Source organism: Bidens hawaiensis, unplaced genomic scaffold, assembly GCF_021521415.1.
Source record: "Bidens hawaiensis isolate Kalapana, Puna unplaced genomic scaffold, B.hawaiensis_p1.1 tig00030361_1, whole genome shotgun sequence".
In the NCBI taxonomy this organism is placed as follows: Eukaryota; Viridiplantae; Streptophyta; class Magnoliopsida; order Asterales; family Asteraceae; genus Bidens; species Bidens hawaiensis.
This window is the reverse complement of record NW_027495062.1, coordinates 173,555-190,091: the sequence shown is the minus strand read 5'-3', so window position 1 is coordinate 190,091 and position 16,537 is coordinate 173,555. Positions and strand designations below refer to the sequence as shown.

Sequence of the window (16,537 nt, the reverse complement as noted above, 5' to 3'; positions counted from 1 at the left end):
TAATGGTGAGGTGGAAAGAGCAAATAAGAGCATCGTCGACGGCATAAAGAAAAGACTCTTGGAACACAGATCCGGCTGGGTGGACGAAGTTCCACACGTCCTTTGGGCAAACAGAACGCTGAAAAAGGCAAGTACGGGAGAAACCCCGTTCAGCCTCACTTATGGCACTGAAGCCATGGTCCCGGTCGAAATTGGTCTACCCTCACCAAGGGTCTTGACTCAGCCAGAAGACAATGATGCAGAAAGACGGTTAGACCTTATGCTAACCGAAGAACGCAGAGACTTAGCCGCAGCGCGTGAAGAGAATTACAAGCGACAAATGCAAAAATACTACAACACGCGGGTAAAACTCTGCAACTTCAATGTAGGAGACTACATATTGCGTAACAACGAGGCTTCGAACCAAGAGCGCCCAGGAAAGCTGGCCCCGGTCTGGGAAGGACCATACATAATCAAAGAAGTTTTGGGAAAGGGCGCATACCGGCTCGAAAGGCTCGATGGCACCCCCATCCCAAGAACATGGAATGGAGCTCAATTACGCAAATTTAACATGTAGATCAATTCCAAACTTGTAAAGAAAAGGCCTAGAGCCACTTCTAATGGAAATGATTCTCCTTTATCACATTGTGTTGATAGCCTTACCTTTATACTTATGAACTTTCCACACTGATATGCCGGTATTCACCGCATAAATAAGTGTGAAAAGAAGTAAGTCGTTGCGTGTGAAAGGCGGCAAAACCCACAAGCATAAAAACGGTAAAAATTTCTAAGGAAAAGATGAGGAAAACCTTCACGCAGGTCAGATATAAGTAAAGTTTAGCCATCCTACTAAGTGAAAGTGACGGTCTTACCCGCACAATCACGAAAGAGGAAGCAAAACTTTAACCTATTATCTGCCACGTTGAAAGGTTAACTTATCCAAAGTACTCAAGAAATTGCTAAGTTAAACCAAAATATGCGTGAAACAAAACATATAAGGTTTACAAGGCAAGGCATTAACAAATAATTTATATTCCATCAAAATTCAAATATTACAAGAATTGCTGGGCATATACCCGCATACAAAAATATAAATCTATTCTAACAGTGGGAAGGGATCTAAAGGGTCAAGCTTCAGGACCACTCCCGCTTGAACCCGCACCATCAGTTGAGTGTGGCGGTTCAAGGAAAGCCTTGAGAATAGTTAGCCCATCATCAGCAGCAGCAATTTCGTTCACCTTCTCCACCACCGGATGCGGGAAGGCAGCATACTGGTTCACTGCTTGGTCGTAAGCAGCTTCAGTGTCTACGTCATAAAGAGGGAAGTTGGAAGGCGGGATGCCCTTCTCAACAAACCCCAGACCAAGCAGGAAACCAGCCTTTTCCCATCCTCATGGGAAGCGTTGAGGGCTGCGCTCATGGCATCGTCATAAGATGTGTTCGTGAAGATCCGATGCACAACCTACAAAAAAAAATATATGTATCAAAAACTTTTCTAAGTATAAAGAAAAGCGTAAAGATATTATGAAGCTAAGCAAACCTGCGACAACGCTTCTCGTAGAAGCCATTCCTTGGTGATCAGAGCTTATTGGAGGGCAGCTTGAGCTTGGTCACGGGCGCGTTCGGCTTCATTTTTGTTAAGGTTGGCAAGCAACACTTCCTTAGCAGCAGCCTCTTCAACGCCCTTCAGCTTACGCTCAGTGCGGTCAAGCATACCCTTCTGGTCCAGGAGCTCTTGGAGTTTCTTGGCATCTTCTAAAGCCAAAGCATCATGAGCCTGCTGAAGCCTCTCTAGTTTGGCTTTAAGCTCCTCATTCTCGGCGTGCAGAGGCTCAGCAATGGCTTCAGCTTTGGTGGCCCTCTCGGTCGCGTTCCGCGCAGTTTCCTTAGCCAACCTAAGCTGTTCGTTAACAGCTTGGGTAGCTTTGGAACGGGCCTCGAGCCGGGCTTGAACTTCAACCTCGAGGGCCTTGAAGGCCTTTTCCTTCTCCGCAGAAATGGCGGCAAGTCTCCTGTTCTCCTCCCGAATAGCCCGCGCCTGAGCCACTTCCTGGCTACGCGCCGTCTTTAACTTGTCGTTTTCACGACAAAGCAACTCGACGCGCGGCTGCATCCGGACAAGGAGAATCCGAAGCTCATTCGTCAGCCTACCCTCCTGGTAGCTAGACATGGCTTCCCCCAACGCACCACTTGGGGCGGCGTGGCGTGCCCATTCGACACAATCCGCAGCAGTCCGGAGGGTCGTTCCCTGGCGGATACTCCACCGAGGAGCGTACACCTCGTTGGAATCACGAACTGCAATAAAAAAAAAAAAGATGATAAAAGGGATAAGGCCAAAATATCCCCACGCACCTGTAGGGTCGAAAACAGGTCGATAGGCACCAAACCCATCACCTGAACCCAAAGGATATCCATCCAAAAGGTCAAGGAGATGGGAATGAGGCAAAGATGGGTTAGAAGCCCCAACCCTGAACGTACCTGAGGGACCGGCCGTAGTCGCCGGCGCCGGAGGAGGCATTGTAGAGGCCCATGCGGTAGAAACCAACGGAGGTGAACTCACTAGAGGTGAACTCACAACCGTGGCCGTCGCTGCGGAAGAACCCGCAGGAAAAACCACCGCCGGCTCAGTGAAGGATTCCGTGAAGATGGCACTGACAGCCGGCGGAGATGATGTTACAGTTGGAACAGTTGCCTCAACGGGGTGAGCAACTGAACCAATGCTGCAAACAGGCGCAGCTGCCTGGGTCATTGCCTCGGGTAGGTTGACCAAACCTACCGTCATGGGTCCAGAGATGCTCCTTCCCGCTCCACTCTGGAATGCGGTTGCATCCACGCCTGCACGAAGACAAGATATATAAGTATGATGACGGAAAGATATGCAGTTAAGCTGAATATAATTTATACTTACGAGTTTTCTTGAGCTTGAAGGTTCTGACAGGCGGGGACGAACCCGATGGAACTGGCCTCTTCACGCCAGTCACCGTCGTAGAACTTGGTTGCTCGGAGGTGACAGCTGTCTCAACCTCCGAGACAATTGTCTCACCACCACCAGGGTTCCCCGCCGTCTCCTCGCTTTCAGTCTCGGAGTCAGACTGATTTCCTAGGTCGACGGCGGAGGTAACCTTCGCCTTGCCCTTCACGGCGGCAGCTTTCTTCTTCCTCACGAAGAAAGGCCCATCTGCGGATTCCTCATCAGAAGATGACAAAATTAGAGGAATTCCAGCAGAGGTTTGAGCATGGAGAGGGCGGGGGTTAAAGAAACCCTTACCTGACCGCGTAGACCTCCACAAACCGATCCCTCGTTTGCTCCAGGATGGGCAACTCGTTCTCATCAAGAGCACGAGTACCCAGCCGAGCGGGACCACCGCTCTCACGCGGTTGCAGAAGCGACTGCAAGTTGTTTCCCTCTGAGAATAAAAAAGAAAGAAATTGTTAGAGCAAAAACCCTAAATTAGCAAATAATATGAAGCATACCGTAAGGGATAGAGTTCAAACCGTATTCGAGGATGATGGGTACTTGCGGAGTCTCAGAACCGGCATCCTTCCATACCCGGCTCATCCCAAGCATCACCATCCCAGACTCCGCAAAGCGGTAAACCGGAGTCTGGATCTGGGAGATCTTGGCGAACCATTCCGCCTCTTGGTAATTGGAGGCGTGAAGGCTAGAGAGCGCCCTCCCGTTCTTGAACGTCATCGCAATGGGGACGACGCGAGCGGAGATGTAGAAAAACTCCCGCTTCCAAGACCGAAGACTGCGCTCGGTAGCGCAGATCTTCAAACCCTTGATCCGAGTGACCAAGGTATACCAGCCCTGGATGCACCTCCAGGAGTAGAAGGTCATCAGGCGGTCGACGCGGGGCTCAACGCCCAGAATGTGGCACACCCATTCAAAGTGGCGAACCTTAGCGATCGCCATCGGGTGCACCTCCGTCAAATGTACACCGTGTTTCTCTAGAACACGGTATACGAACTTCGTTAATGGGAATCTGAGATTCCCATATATGAAGAATGAGGCATAAACCCCTATTTTGCCCTTAGGGGCATCATACACCGTCTGGTGAGGCTCTGGAAACTCAGGCTCGTAGGGCTCGAGCATGAACTTCTTGACGATGTAGTGATACAAGTCAACAGAAAGAGTACACTGGCACTCGCCAGCAGTACTCTTATCGTCCTTATCAGACGTGGACGACGGATTCTCGAGGTATACATCGGACTCCTCGGCAATAACCTCGGGATCATGAGTAGAAGACATTTTTGAGGTATGAAAGAGAACGATTTCAGGAGAATGCTCGACGGAAAAGTTAGAGTATTCGCCGGAAATCGTTTAAAAGAAGAAGAGTGAAGTGAAGGTGTGAATTAAGATGCACCCTCTCCCCCTTTATATACTCATCGCAATGAATGCGATGAATTTAATGCGGAGGAGAGAGAAAGCGCAGGTGCAATGAAACTATGACACGTGGAAAACAGCTGTTGAAAGGACGCGTGCCGTAAAATTCGCGCCCACGCGCCCGAAAACTCGCGCCCACGCGCCTGGAAAAGCGTCTGGAATGACCATATACTGTCACGTCGCCATAACTTCCTGCACGTCCTGAAACCGTCAGGAGACGCCAACGTCACTTCACTCGTTTGGACTGTTCTTATCCTTTCACCAACTCTTCGAATTTCAAAAAGATTCAAAAAGATTCAAAGATTCAAAAATATGAGTGAATATACCCCCTTACCTTGGAAAGCGAGAAACCATAAGATGAGTGCGGGTACAGTGTCAAGGCGAAACCCTTCACATACTTAACACTTGCAGGGAATCGAAGCTAACAAGATACCTTGGGAAACAAGAAACCGTAAGACAAGTGCGGGTACAGTGTCAAGACGAAACCTTTCACATACTTAGCACTTGCAGGGAATTGAAGCCAAGAAGGATCTTATGGACCATGCTTGCGGAAAGAGAAATAACACCTCCGCGTGACGGGAACGTTGAGAATTAGATTATTTGAAGCTTCAAGATGGAATTGGTAGTTTAACATAACTGATCAATATGTCCAAAACTACCAAAACCTCGTGAAGAATCTATGCAAGTGAAACTCAACGCTCCCGACGTGCGAAGGGATTAAACACCTACCCGCATCATAACCAATGATCAGGCAGAAAAGTCGGGAATTTCTGCAAGTGACATTAGGAAAACTGCGGGAAGAATCCCCACGGAAAACCTTAAAAAACAAAAACCCTCTTTAAAACCCCTTGCTTAAAGTCCAAAAGTTCACCTCACTTATTAACAACTCATGAGAAGAACAATGGACTGGGGGGACTTGAAGAGGTAGGTCCCAGCAAAGTCCAGTTGGACCCGCAAGACACACCTTGAAAAGGTACGTCTGCGCAATGACCAACTGGTTCCGCAGGACTCACCATGCTCAGAGAGATGAAGACACGCAGTAAGTCAGCTATTCCAGCAGGAAAGCCTCCCTTGGTACAGTACCCTACCTGTTCCCGCAGCTGTGGGTACATACCAAGAAGGAAGGCTACCCGCACTAACGGTAAAGCTACACGCATAAGGCACTAACTCTTACACTTCAGCAATGTCACCTGAGGAAGGAATGAGCAAGGCGGGAATACTCCCGCCCAAATGAGCCAGTCCGTACGCTTCTGGAAGATCTTTTGTACTATACCTGCCAAGGTATGGACAAAATAGACAAGATCTGACCAAAGCAGCCCATGAACCAATCACAGGGTGACAGCTCACCGACAATAGTACGAGGAGGAGCATGCTCCAGTACAAAATGTCACTATCAGCCGCTGCCTACCCACCAACCACCAGCATGGCACGTACATAGCCCACAGTTGGTGGAAAAGGAATATTATACAGCTGGCTGTACCTGCTTGGAAACCTACCTTCGGCTATAAATACTCCAACACCTTGGAACGGTATCATCATCATATATCATCTGATATTATCTTATCGTCTCTAGTTATTTCTCTTAATATACACTTATATTCAGAGCAATCTAGTCTGATTCTCACGCCGGAGGGTGGTCACAAGGAGGAACCCCCCCCCCCCTTCTCAGTGACGAGCTCACGGTGTCTGTTTTGCAGGTTGAGAAGAATAACCATCTTTGCCGGACCTAACCCTCGTGGGGAACATCTACTTAACCCTAAGATTATCCTTAATCTGCCGGGGTCACTTAGTGTTTCTTCAGCTCGCAACATATATTTCTACGATGATACTGGAAAATTGCAATTTGTGCTGCGTAAATAACCTTTTAAAATATATAAAAAAATAATATAAGCAATATTCAAACATTACATCTTTATTAAAGAAGAACATGTGCTTACCCCATGTAGAGTCCTTAAAAGTTACCCGTGACATTTTTTCCACCTTCGGTTATCGAGATGGGTGTGTGGCTAAGCTCAAATAGCTCATGATTCATTTATCGGCCTACGTAAGCTAACTCGTTCAGATTAACATAATTGAAGCCAATTTGACTCACGCTCGGGAGGCACACAAAATAACTGATTTTAGACCCGACCAAAAACCAGTTCCTACCGTACCCGACCCACGGGTATGACTTGGTATGAATTTCTCCCTGGAGCCGTACCGGACTACCCGGAACTGGAACCGACCCAAACCCACTGGAACCAAAACCGGAAATACCCCGACAAAGCCCGGCCCGACCCTACCCGAAATCCGGAAAAAAACCAGAAAACCGGTCAAGACTCGGTCAAATAGCTGACTATATCCAGAACATGTCCTACCGACCCATATTTGACTTTTGTTGACCACGCTCCTAGTTCCGGTTTTTAAAAATATCCAGTTTGTACACATCTACGCTCGGCAATTTGTATCAATGTCTGAGTTGAGTTCAAGCCAAAGGTAGCTTTTTTGTATAAAAGCTCGAATTGAGTTAACTCGAGTAGCTCGCTCATTGACTCATAACCCAACTTATTTTCTTGCGTGTATTATTATTTTACACTACAATGACTATGATATCGTTATCTTGTAATTTGATTTTAATAATAAAAAAAAACATACAAAACCTACAGAACTATCAACACAAGCTACTAGTCAAGCAACATCCTGGCTCGAGTAGTATACACGCAACATACGAGTTTAGTTTCTAGTTCGGTTTAGAAACTAGGTTAAAAACATGTCGATGTTACTGTTTGTAATAAATTTAACTAACGATCTGTTCGGTGTGTTGTCATATTGACTGCAAATATCTGGAAACAGAAAGCCGAAGCCCGCTTATATGTACACATATTAAACCTACCTCACGAATCACTGATTAACTTATATAAGAACACTATAACCCGAAGATTCAATAATCATTTCAGCGACCAAACCCATCGCATTCACTCCCGAGATCTCAAGAAGCGTCAAAGCCAATTCCTCCTCGTCCCACTTCCTTAAACCCTTGCTTAACCTCTTCAAAACCGTCACGTCAACCTCCGTGGCCCACTTTGGCGCACACGTCACCATCAAGCTCACAAAACCCGACACATAAGCCCTCCACGTGGCTCTATTACACCCGAGTGAAATCTTCCCGTCAAGTGCACTCGCCATGAACTCCAAGTGGGCCCCAAGAATAGCGGGCCGTTTTTTACAACACAAAGAAACGGGCTCCACGCCCCAACCAAACGCCCCGGAAAGGACCGCGAAATACGCCAACGCGTAACCCATTAGCATCCCGATCATCCCGCCCGAATCACCTTTACTTTGATCCGATTTATGACCCGATATGAACCACGAGGGTAGTGTTTCTTTAATTAAAGATTGTATTAAGTTTAACCGGCCCGTTATCCAAACTAACGACGCCCCAAGTGAAGCTGCTAGTTTGATACGACCCATGGCTGCAGATAAAGAAACCTCACCGTATCTCATCACGAGCCCGTTCGACTTTTTAAGTTTTTCAACCGGTACATCGGTTGACACGATATCTTTAACCGTATGCATTAACAGTGACACGATTTCTTCAGTCATGAACATGACATCTCCAACACTACGATGGACCCGTAAGTAGAGAATACCAGGGGCCACAGGAGACATCCCGCCTGAGCTGTTGGACCCGAACCCATGACCAAGAAGACCACCGACACAACCTCCTGAAAAAGAGGGCGGTTGAGTGATGGCTGATTTAAAACACATCCTAAGAAGCTGGACCACCGCATTATTGTTGTGGTGGAAGACGGTTCGTGATGCAGAGAAAACAAGGTAATCAGTCCAACGTTTGGCTTTTTGGGCCCACAGTGAGGAAATGATGGCCATGCAGGGCCACGGGCAGTTCGCACCTAGGGTGTTTAGGGCTGGGGCGGCTAGGTTTAGAACAGATTCGGAGACTCGGTCAACTTTGTAGGTGATTGTGAGGCTTACTAGGGCAGCTAGGGGCAACGGAAGAGTTGGAGTGGTCCCCCCTGCAAAAATAATATCAAAAACTATAAACTCTGAAAAGAGTCAAAAGACAAAAAAGGTGATTTTGTAAAAAGCCATACCTGCAGAAAGACTTGGAACATCGACTCCAGTGGCAGATAATATTTTATTTATGTTATTCTCGACCATGGCTAAATTGGCTGCGGGACTTGGCCAATCGGTCCCGTTCATAGATGCTGGTTTCCAGAGACCACGTGTTGTTTCGGCTGAAAGGTAACTAACAATAGTTGCCATTGATGCAGGTAGAAAAATAGCAAGTTCTCTGAGTCCTGATATTATTATTCACAGCAATAAAATAATTAGATGTTTACACGTTTACGGTGTAGAATATGAAGATACAAACCTGTAATAAGTTCAGGGGGAGACAGTTTTCCATGTGCACAAGCGGTCAACGCAGCATCAAGCACAAAAGGAACAGCTTCTAGAATCTCCCAAGCGGGAAGATTAAGTCGATTAGCACAATCCTCGGGTATGGACCCACACGAACCGCTACTTCCGGAAGCAGAATGACTCAACGACGGACCGACTTTATTAATATTTCTAAACATCATACTCAAAAGCGCATCAAAAATCTGGTACACGGAAGTACCAGGTTTGAGATCAGATAAAGTTGAAGCCATACACACTTGGTGCTGTCGGTGCCAAAATGTTAACTTTGGGAAGGAATCCAGGAATATTGGTTCTGAGGATGACAAACTACTGAAATGTCCTCTTCGGGTTTTTTGGTTGTTGAGTGGATTGTTGCGTGCTAGTAAGAGGAATTCGGGGTTTAGTTGAGATCCTACGGGGGTGACATCACCCATCATATTTTCAAGAGGTGGCTGGTGAAATCTCCATAGTTTTAAAAGGAGAATAAACGCGTTTGAGAATACAGAAAGAGGAGACAAACGTTCCCCGTTTGGGAGAGTCCAAGAAACGAAGGTGGGTGAACATGAGCCAAACACCTCACATATGGGCATTAATACCCCAGCAAGATGTGGAGCCTGTAAAAATAGCGTATGCATTAGATAGCTTACTTTGAAATTTTGAGTTATGATTTTTGTATTGTTTTTTTTTTTTGAATTTTTTAGGGGTTTTTAATTTTAACAAAAACCCTCAAAAAAATCATAACTCAAAATATAAAACAAAAAAAGTAAAAAAACTAAAACGTTTCGTCCATTGTCTTCGTAAAAAAAACGACCCGAAACCCGTTTTGACCCATTCCGACCCAGACCCGTTTTGACCCGAACCTGTTGACCCTAACCCGTTCCGACCCGAACCAAAACAACCCTTTTTGTAATTGACCCATTCCGACCCTAACCCGTTCCGACCCTAACCCATTCCGACCCATGACCCGTTTCGACCCAACCCAACCCATTTGCCACCCCTACTTTCAATATACTATAAAAAGCAAATAAGTGCAAGAATAATGAGCACAGGAATAACAAAAGTTTACTAACCAATCCATGTAAGGAAAAGATCTGAACACAGTCGATAGATGATATTCCCATAAGAAGAACGTTTAATAGAGGAGCATAAACGATCAAATGGCTCTCATTGCCTGAATAATCCACAGGAGTTGGAGGTGATAACAGCTTAATAATGAAAAATCCAGTATGTTCCTGTAAACATTTTCAACAAAAGGGTTTAAATTTCAAAAAGTAAGGGCTCAAGAAATACAGGTAGCAAAATAAGCAAGTCGAGCAGATGGTGTAAACTACTAAAATGTACAGGTGGCAAAGGTGTGAACAAAAAACCATGAGTAAGAAATAATCACCTGTATATTCCACCCGCGAGTTAAAGATGCTCCACATAGGACAGTTGCAGCAAAAATCTTCTCTTCTTCTGAGCCATTGATTGCAATTCCGTATATTTTCTCAATTTCTGCTAAGCTTCCATTCAATCCAAATGCTAAAATTCAGTAGCTAACCACAACTTAAAAATAATAACATTACACAAGCCTAAATGTTCAGTTATTTACATGGTAGTCAATAGTCATGCATACCGTCTGCTGACAAGCAACAAATAGTATAATAACAAGTAACAGATCTAACAGAACTATTGATCTCGTTCATAAGTTAAAATCACATAGGGTTAAAACATATAATCAATACTTTCAATACAAAGGGTGAGCATACCTTGAAGCTGGTGTAGAAACCAAAACATGCATCATTTGAGAAGTTAAAGGAGACCCCTTCATCAATGTTGACCAGCCTGGTGTTTGCCCAGAAATGGTACGAGGTATTTGGTTACTGTGGCCCTTGACATACCCGGGCCATAAATATGTTGATGTGTCTAACAGATTCCTTGCGATACAAGCTTCTACGATAAGATGCCTCATGTTTACGGCTGCAAATAAAAGAAGTATTTGACTTACTTATGTTACTGATATCAATCCTTAAACGACTAATATTAATCCATAACTATATAATAATAATATAACTAATTATATGAGTTCTAACAAAACTACATATAAAATCTATGCGGCCTTTTGATCGATTTCCTTTTAAACTATCTTTTTAACCCTTTGACTAATTAGTAAAAACATAACCAAAATTAACCCATTTATAAGTAAATCGGCCACCTTTAATCTTGATGCAAGATAAAGATAGAAGACCTCGATACGTGTAATTTTTAATTGAAATGACTTACAAGGTTTCATGAGTTATAGATTTCGGCATGTTTCCTTTTAGACTAATATTTATATTACCTATTTGACTCGTTAGGAAAAAAATAATAAATTAATTAAAAAACTCTGGGATTGACCCATTCATAAGTAACTGGATGGAAATTGCTACCAATATACTGATGAAAGATTACTCACCACAAGTGTTTGGCATATCATTTAAGGTGACACCATCAAGAAAACCACTTCCAACAGATATACCGGAGGCAACCAAAATAGCTTTTGCAGCTGCTTGGTTTGCTATGGAAATAACTGATGGTGGTGGAGTCAATAAACCTTCAAAATCACCCAATTGTTGTAAACTAGCAACTAGACTTTTGCGACAGTTTCCAAGAACCTGTGTCTCATTCCCATGATGCATATGTTTATGATCGTTTTCCTCAAGCAAAGCGTTCTCCTCTTCATCAATAATATTACCAACTGCAAGAGTTGTTGTGCATAATAGCAGGCATAAACATGTATCAAGGCGAGGTACTGGACCCTCAGCAGCTTCTCCTTCCTAAAATACCATTTTAAAAAAAAAAAGGAAAAGAAACAACGCATGTGAGGCATCTAAATAAGTTGAGCTGGCAATGAGAAACTACACATTTTGATGTCTAACAAAATTATTAGAATGACTTCATGACTTGAACTAATTAATTGGTCATGTTAAAAAGCACATAATAAATAAACTAGTTTAATTTGTAAGATGCTTTTAACACCTGTGTCATTCAGACATTCAGTACACAAGAGCATCCCTTTTCTAAAAAGTCAAATCTCAATATAAAGTTTACAATTATGTTATATGTGTGTATACAGTACGTAAATGTGTGTGTGCATATAGATACAAAGAAATGTATATAGACTTAGAATCCAGTGAGAAAAAAAACAAATATTTACAGAACATGAAAAAATAAAAACTGATTCACTAATTATTTAACTTTAATTTGCAAACGTATATATTTGAAATTCGTAAAAACTTTTGAATCAATGTTAAAATAGTAAATCAGTTTGCTCCTCACGAATATTTTGTTACTCCTTTGATTCATACATCACACACGTCCACGCATATTATATACATATATCTTATTTATCTATTTATAAATATATTATGTACTGTTATGCATTTTTACCCTTTGTACAAGCCGCAAAGCTGCAATCCATAAGCCAAGAAAAGTGTCCTGCCAGGAGGCCTGAGTAATTGCCTGGTGAGCTTTCAGGAGATCTGAAATACAAATCCACTTGTTTAAATAACATTTCAAATTATAAAATTTATATATGTGAAACTTCAAATAAAATTTTGTACCGGTAAGAGTTTCAGCTGCACTGGTAGTAGCCACTACATATCCATCCATAGTGTCCTCAAGAAATAAATCGAGTGGAAGCAAACGGCTAGCACCATAACTTTGCCCTGGCCCTGCAGATGATATAAGTGATCCAGAAGCCATTACTGCATGAAACTGTTGCAAAGATGATGCTTTACATTCCTTAGACATTAGTACACGGTTATCTGATGTTAACTGCAAAAGAGCCTCAGGAGAAATATCTTTTGAATTTCTTAAAGCTGTCGAGTTTCCTACAAGCAGCCTCAAATGATGCATAAAAGATTCCCAATGTGCAGGCCTAGAAGTATAGATTAGAGGTGATTCAAGTTAACCATATAATCAAGAAAAGAGCCACGCACTAACGGAATATAGTAACATATTTTGGCACTTGTTCCTTACATATTCCGACGTGCCAATTGCAGAATTCTGGAAGTTACTTTATCACGGAAAATTTCTCCAATGATCTCAATGGCTGTTATGGTATTCATCGTGTACAGCCCTTGGTGATAATCAACTTTATGCTCTCCATAATTATTATGATCATCGATATCCATGTCCACTGATTTGGTTGGCCATGGAGATTTCTTTTCAGGCACTAGTTCCAGCAAGTTTTCATCATCGAGTGAGGCGTAAAGTAGCTCCCACACCACTGAAAATATAAATTCAACCAAAACAAGCCCAGGTTCACTGGATTCAAAACCAAATATCTTGTTGAGGTGAAGAGTGTCATCTATAGATTCCATGATCCTGCAATTACATAAAAGAATGACATTCTTATTATGTTCAAGTTATTTCCAAGCTCCCTAACCAAATAGAAACAAGAACCTTACTTGTGATAGTTTGGACCGTTAATTTCAGAAGCCAAAGGAAAAATGTGTCTTTTAAGGAGCTCCAAATAAAGCCTGTAGGCAGCGGGATGGCGTCTTCGACTTGGGATTACTCTATGATAACCAAAAACATTTGAATCAAGAAATAATATCTAACAATAAATAAACTGTACAAAAACCTTTTACTACAAATTATGCAGTGTAAACAGACCATTACAAATACCACCAATTATGAAACTATACCTCTTAACTGGTAGTAAGCCATACTTCTAGAAAGTAAGATGACATTTCAACTTAACTATCTGGTAATCTATTGAGTAACCTACTTTTGCGTTCTGTTTATGCATCAATAACCAATTTCATATCAGCTTAATAATGAACATAGTAGAAAAATTTATATACACTTGTTGTACACGGGAGCCTAGTGCAGTAGGCACACCCTTTTAGAATTTGCTATACGCTCACCATCACCAAAAGTGATTATTCCAACATCAAGCATCAATAACACATCCAAAAACAAATTCAAAAAACCCTTTGTTGTCAAATGCCCTTCCGGCGTACGCCTAGACCCTCTGGTGAGAGGTGAGGTGTAGAGAAGGCACCTCGCTGCCATCTATTATTCCAGGCGATCAAACCTACAAGCGAGATTTTGGTCTCCGCTAAGATCCCGACCAAATCCTGAAAATTCTAGCAAAATTTTAAAACTCCAGGCAAAAGGGTATGGAACATCCAAAAATGGCCTTGAATCAGCCTAAAACACGTCTAAAACCAAAAATAAGCCTAAAATATGTCTATAACCCCCGGAACTTTTACACCGTGGCACCGTGCGCCTTGCATATTTTGGGCCTTCCCTTTTTAAGTGAATTGCGCCTTTGACAACTATGCATGCACCTAGTTTTATTCCAAAACATTACCTAACTAATCAGCATCATCATCATACTCAGTAAATCCCACCAATAGCAAAACTATGGTAGGGTTTGAGGAGGGTAAGATGTAGACAACCTTACCTCTACCACATAGGACTAGAGAGGCTGCTTCCGGTGAGACCCCCCGGCTCAATAGTAGTTTTGCATCAAGCCTTCGACATAAGGCATATAACACTCAACCATTGGGACACTGGCTGATTGGTGCATGTACCCTAGTCTTTCAGCTATCAACGCCACCACACGATGCCTGATTAACCTTCCGCCACTTTTAACGTTATTTTCACGAGATTAGTAAAATGACGTCAAAATTAGTGCAATTTCACTTTAGCCCACCCGAGGAGGGTTCACACAAACATTACCGAACTAAATACCTAAAAAAATCACTTTTAAATCTCACATACAAATTTACAAATTTCAAAATACTAAATTGTCTACTTGTCCTTGTAGTATTAATACACTCAAAATACTAATATCACAATCTCAACTATTACACAGCTCCAATAGTGTAACAATAACACCAAAATTAATCAACAATTACAAAATCAATTGAATCAGTATAAACACAATCAAAACCTGTTCGACAACAACGCGAGAACGAGCATAGGCGGAACAACTCTAATCGACAACGCCTTCTCCAAAAACTTCCACGCAATCGGCACATTATTCGCCCAACAGATATGCTCCACCAGCAATTCAGCCACCGTAGTTGACGGCATGGACACTCCAGCTGACCACAAGCTCGACGAGAGCTCAACGGCCCACATCAACGGATCGGCGTTCTTAATATGAGCTGATTTCGTCATTTCCATCACTCCGGCGTACAGAGTCGTGGTCGCCGGTACCGTAACCGCCATGGTTTGCTCGGTACCAGAGCTAGGGTTTGTAGGTAGTTTGGATGAGGAGTTTTAAAACGATGAGTAATCGCAGAGAGATGAATGAGTGAATGAAGGTCGTTGGAGTGTGAGAGGGGTAATAATAATAATAATAATCAGAATAATAATCAGAATAAGAAGAAAATTAAATACACAGTGTGGTCACCGGTACGGAGGCGGGCCGGGTGATATGGGGTGAGTAATTAATTATATGAAAAGATGGGTACAATCGTTGTTACGTGTACTTTTTTGCTTGAAATAAAAATAAGAAGAGTCGAGAGAATGGAAAAGACCAGGTAATGTAAGAATTTTATTGACATGTTTGATTATCATGTAGGTATGAAATATATTATTAGTTTTTATTTTTAGATAAGCTGAAAAACGTCGGAATAAAATAAAATTGGTACCGAGTGACGGTGGGATGGTGGTGGTGGGCGGCGAGCAGTAATGGTGGTGGTGGGTGTGAAAGTGGTGGGCGGGAGCCGGAAGCGACTGTTGGTGGTGGTGATAGTGGGTGGTAGTGGCGGTGGAGATGGTAAGCAACGAGTGGCGGGCGGTGGTGATGATGGTAGGTTGATGGTGGCGGTAGGGCCGGCCTAAGGGGTGAGGCAGGATAGTCGACGGCCATAAGCCCGACACCCCGCTAGGGCCGAATTTTTTTTTTAAAGAAAATTATATGTATTTTTATGAAACAAAAATATGTATAATCAATGTTTCAACATATTTATATAACCACTAGCTTAGTCTAATGGCAAAGAGGTATGACCTCTAACAAAAGGTTGTGGGTTCTAGTCTCATCTAAGACATTTTGAAGTTTATTTTAATACAAAACTTTTTTGCACAACTCAAATCATAACCAAGTAAGTTCACTTAAAATTAAATTGTTTAAACTAACAAAATGTTTTTTTACTTGAGGCCCAAAATTTTTTTTGCCTTTGGCCCAAAAAAAAAATTCGACTTCTCAGTGCCGTCACTGGGTGGCGGTAGTGGGCGGGCTAGTAGGTGGTTGGTGGCAGGCGGCGAAGGCGGGTGATAGTGGTGGCAGGCGGCGGAGGCGGGTGATGGTGGTGGCTGGCGCCGGAGGCGGCAGTGGGTTGGTGGTGGTAGGTGGTGGTGATAGTGGGTGGTGGTGGCGATGGTATGCGACTGGTGGCGAGCGTGGTGATGATGGTGGCAGTAGTGGCGGCGTTGGTAGGTGGTGTGGGTGCTTGGTGGCAGGCGGCGAAGGCGGGCGATGGTGGTGGCAGGCGGTAGAGGCGGGTGGTGGTGGCAGGCGACGGAGACGGGTGGTGGTGGTGGCTAGCGGCAGAGGCGGTGGTGGTGAGAGGGCAATGGGTAGTGGTGGTGGGAGGGTGGTGGAGGTGATATAATGTGAAAGATGGATGTAATGAAAAAAAACAAGGGGTTGATGGAATGAATTTGAGGTGTTTTAGGGGGAATTGAATGAGCATGGTAATGGGTGATTTCATTCCATCGACCAACCAAAAACATATTTTTTCATTCTATTGTAATGGTTCATTCCATTCCGCATCTTATTCATGCATAACA

At 43.4% G+C, this 16,537-nt stretch overlaps 1 protein-coding gene across 1 annotated transcript; it reads right to left on the bottom strand.

The window, feature by feature from the left end:
• Nucleotides 1-7,034: 7,034 nt before the first annotated feature.
• Nucleotides 7,035-15,040, bottom strand: LOC143580346 (mediator of RNA polymerase II transcription subunit 33A-like). The gene is made up of 12 exons (XM_077063401.1): nucleotides 14,691-15,040; nucleotides 13,195-13,305; nucleotides 12,764-13,111; nucleotides 12,346-12,662; nucleotides 12,173-12,264; nucleotides 11,199-11,559; nucleotides 10,513-10,723; nucleotides 10,152-10,266; nucleotides 9,835-9,996; nucleotides 8,739-9,378; nucleotides 8,458-8,664; nucleotides 7,035-8,379 (listed from the first exon to the last, which is right to left on the bottom strand). Exons 1-12 carry the CDS (start codon nucleotides 14,969-14,971, stop codon nucleotides 7,259-7,261), a joined length of 3,966 nt encoding a protein of 1,321 aa, XP_076919516.1. The 5' UTR covers nucleotides 14,972-15,040; the 3' UTR covers nucleotides 7,035-7,258.
• Nucleotides 15,041-16,537: the final 1,497 nt, after the last annotated feature.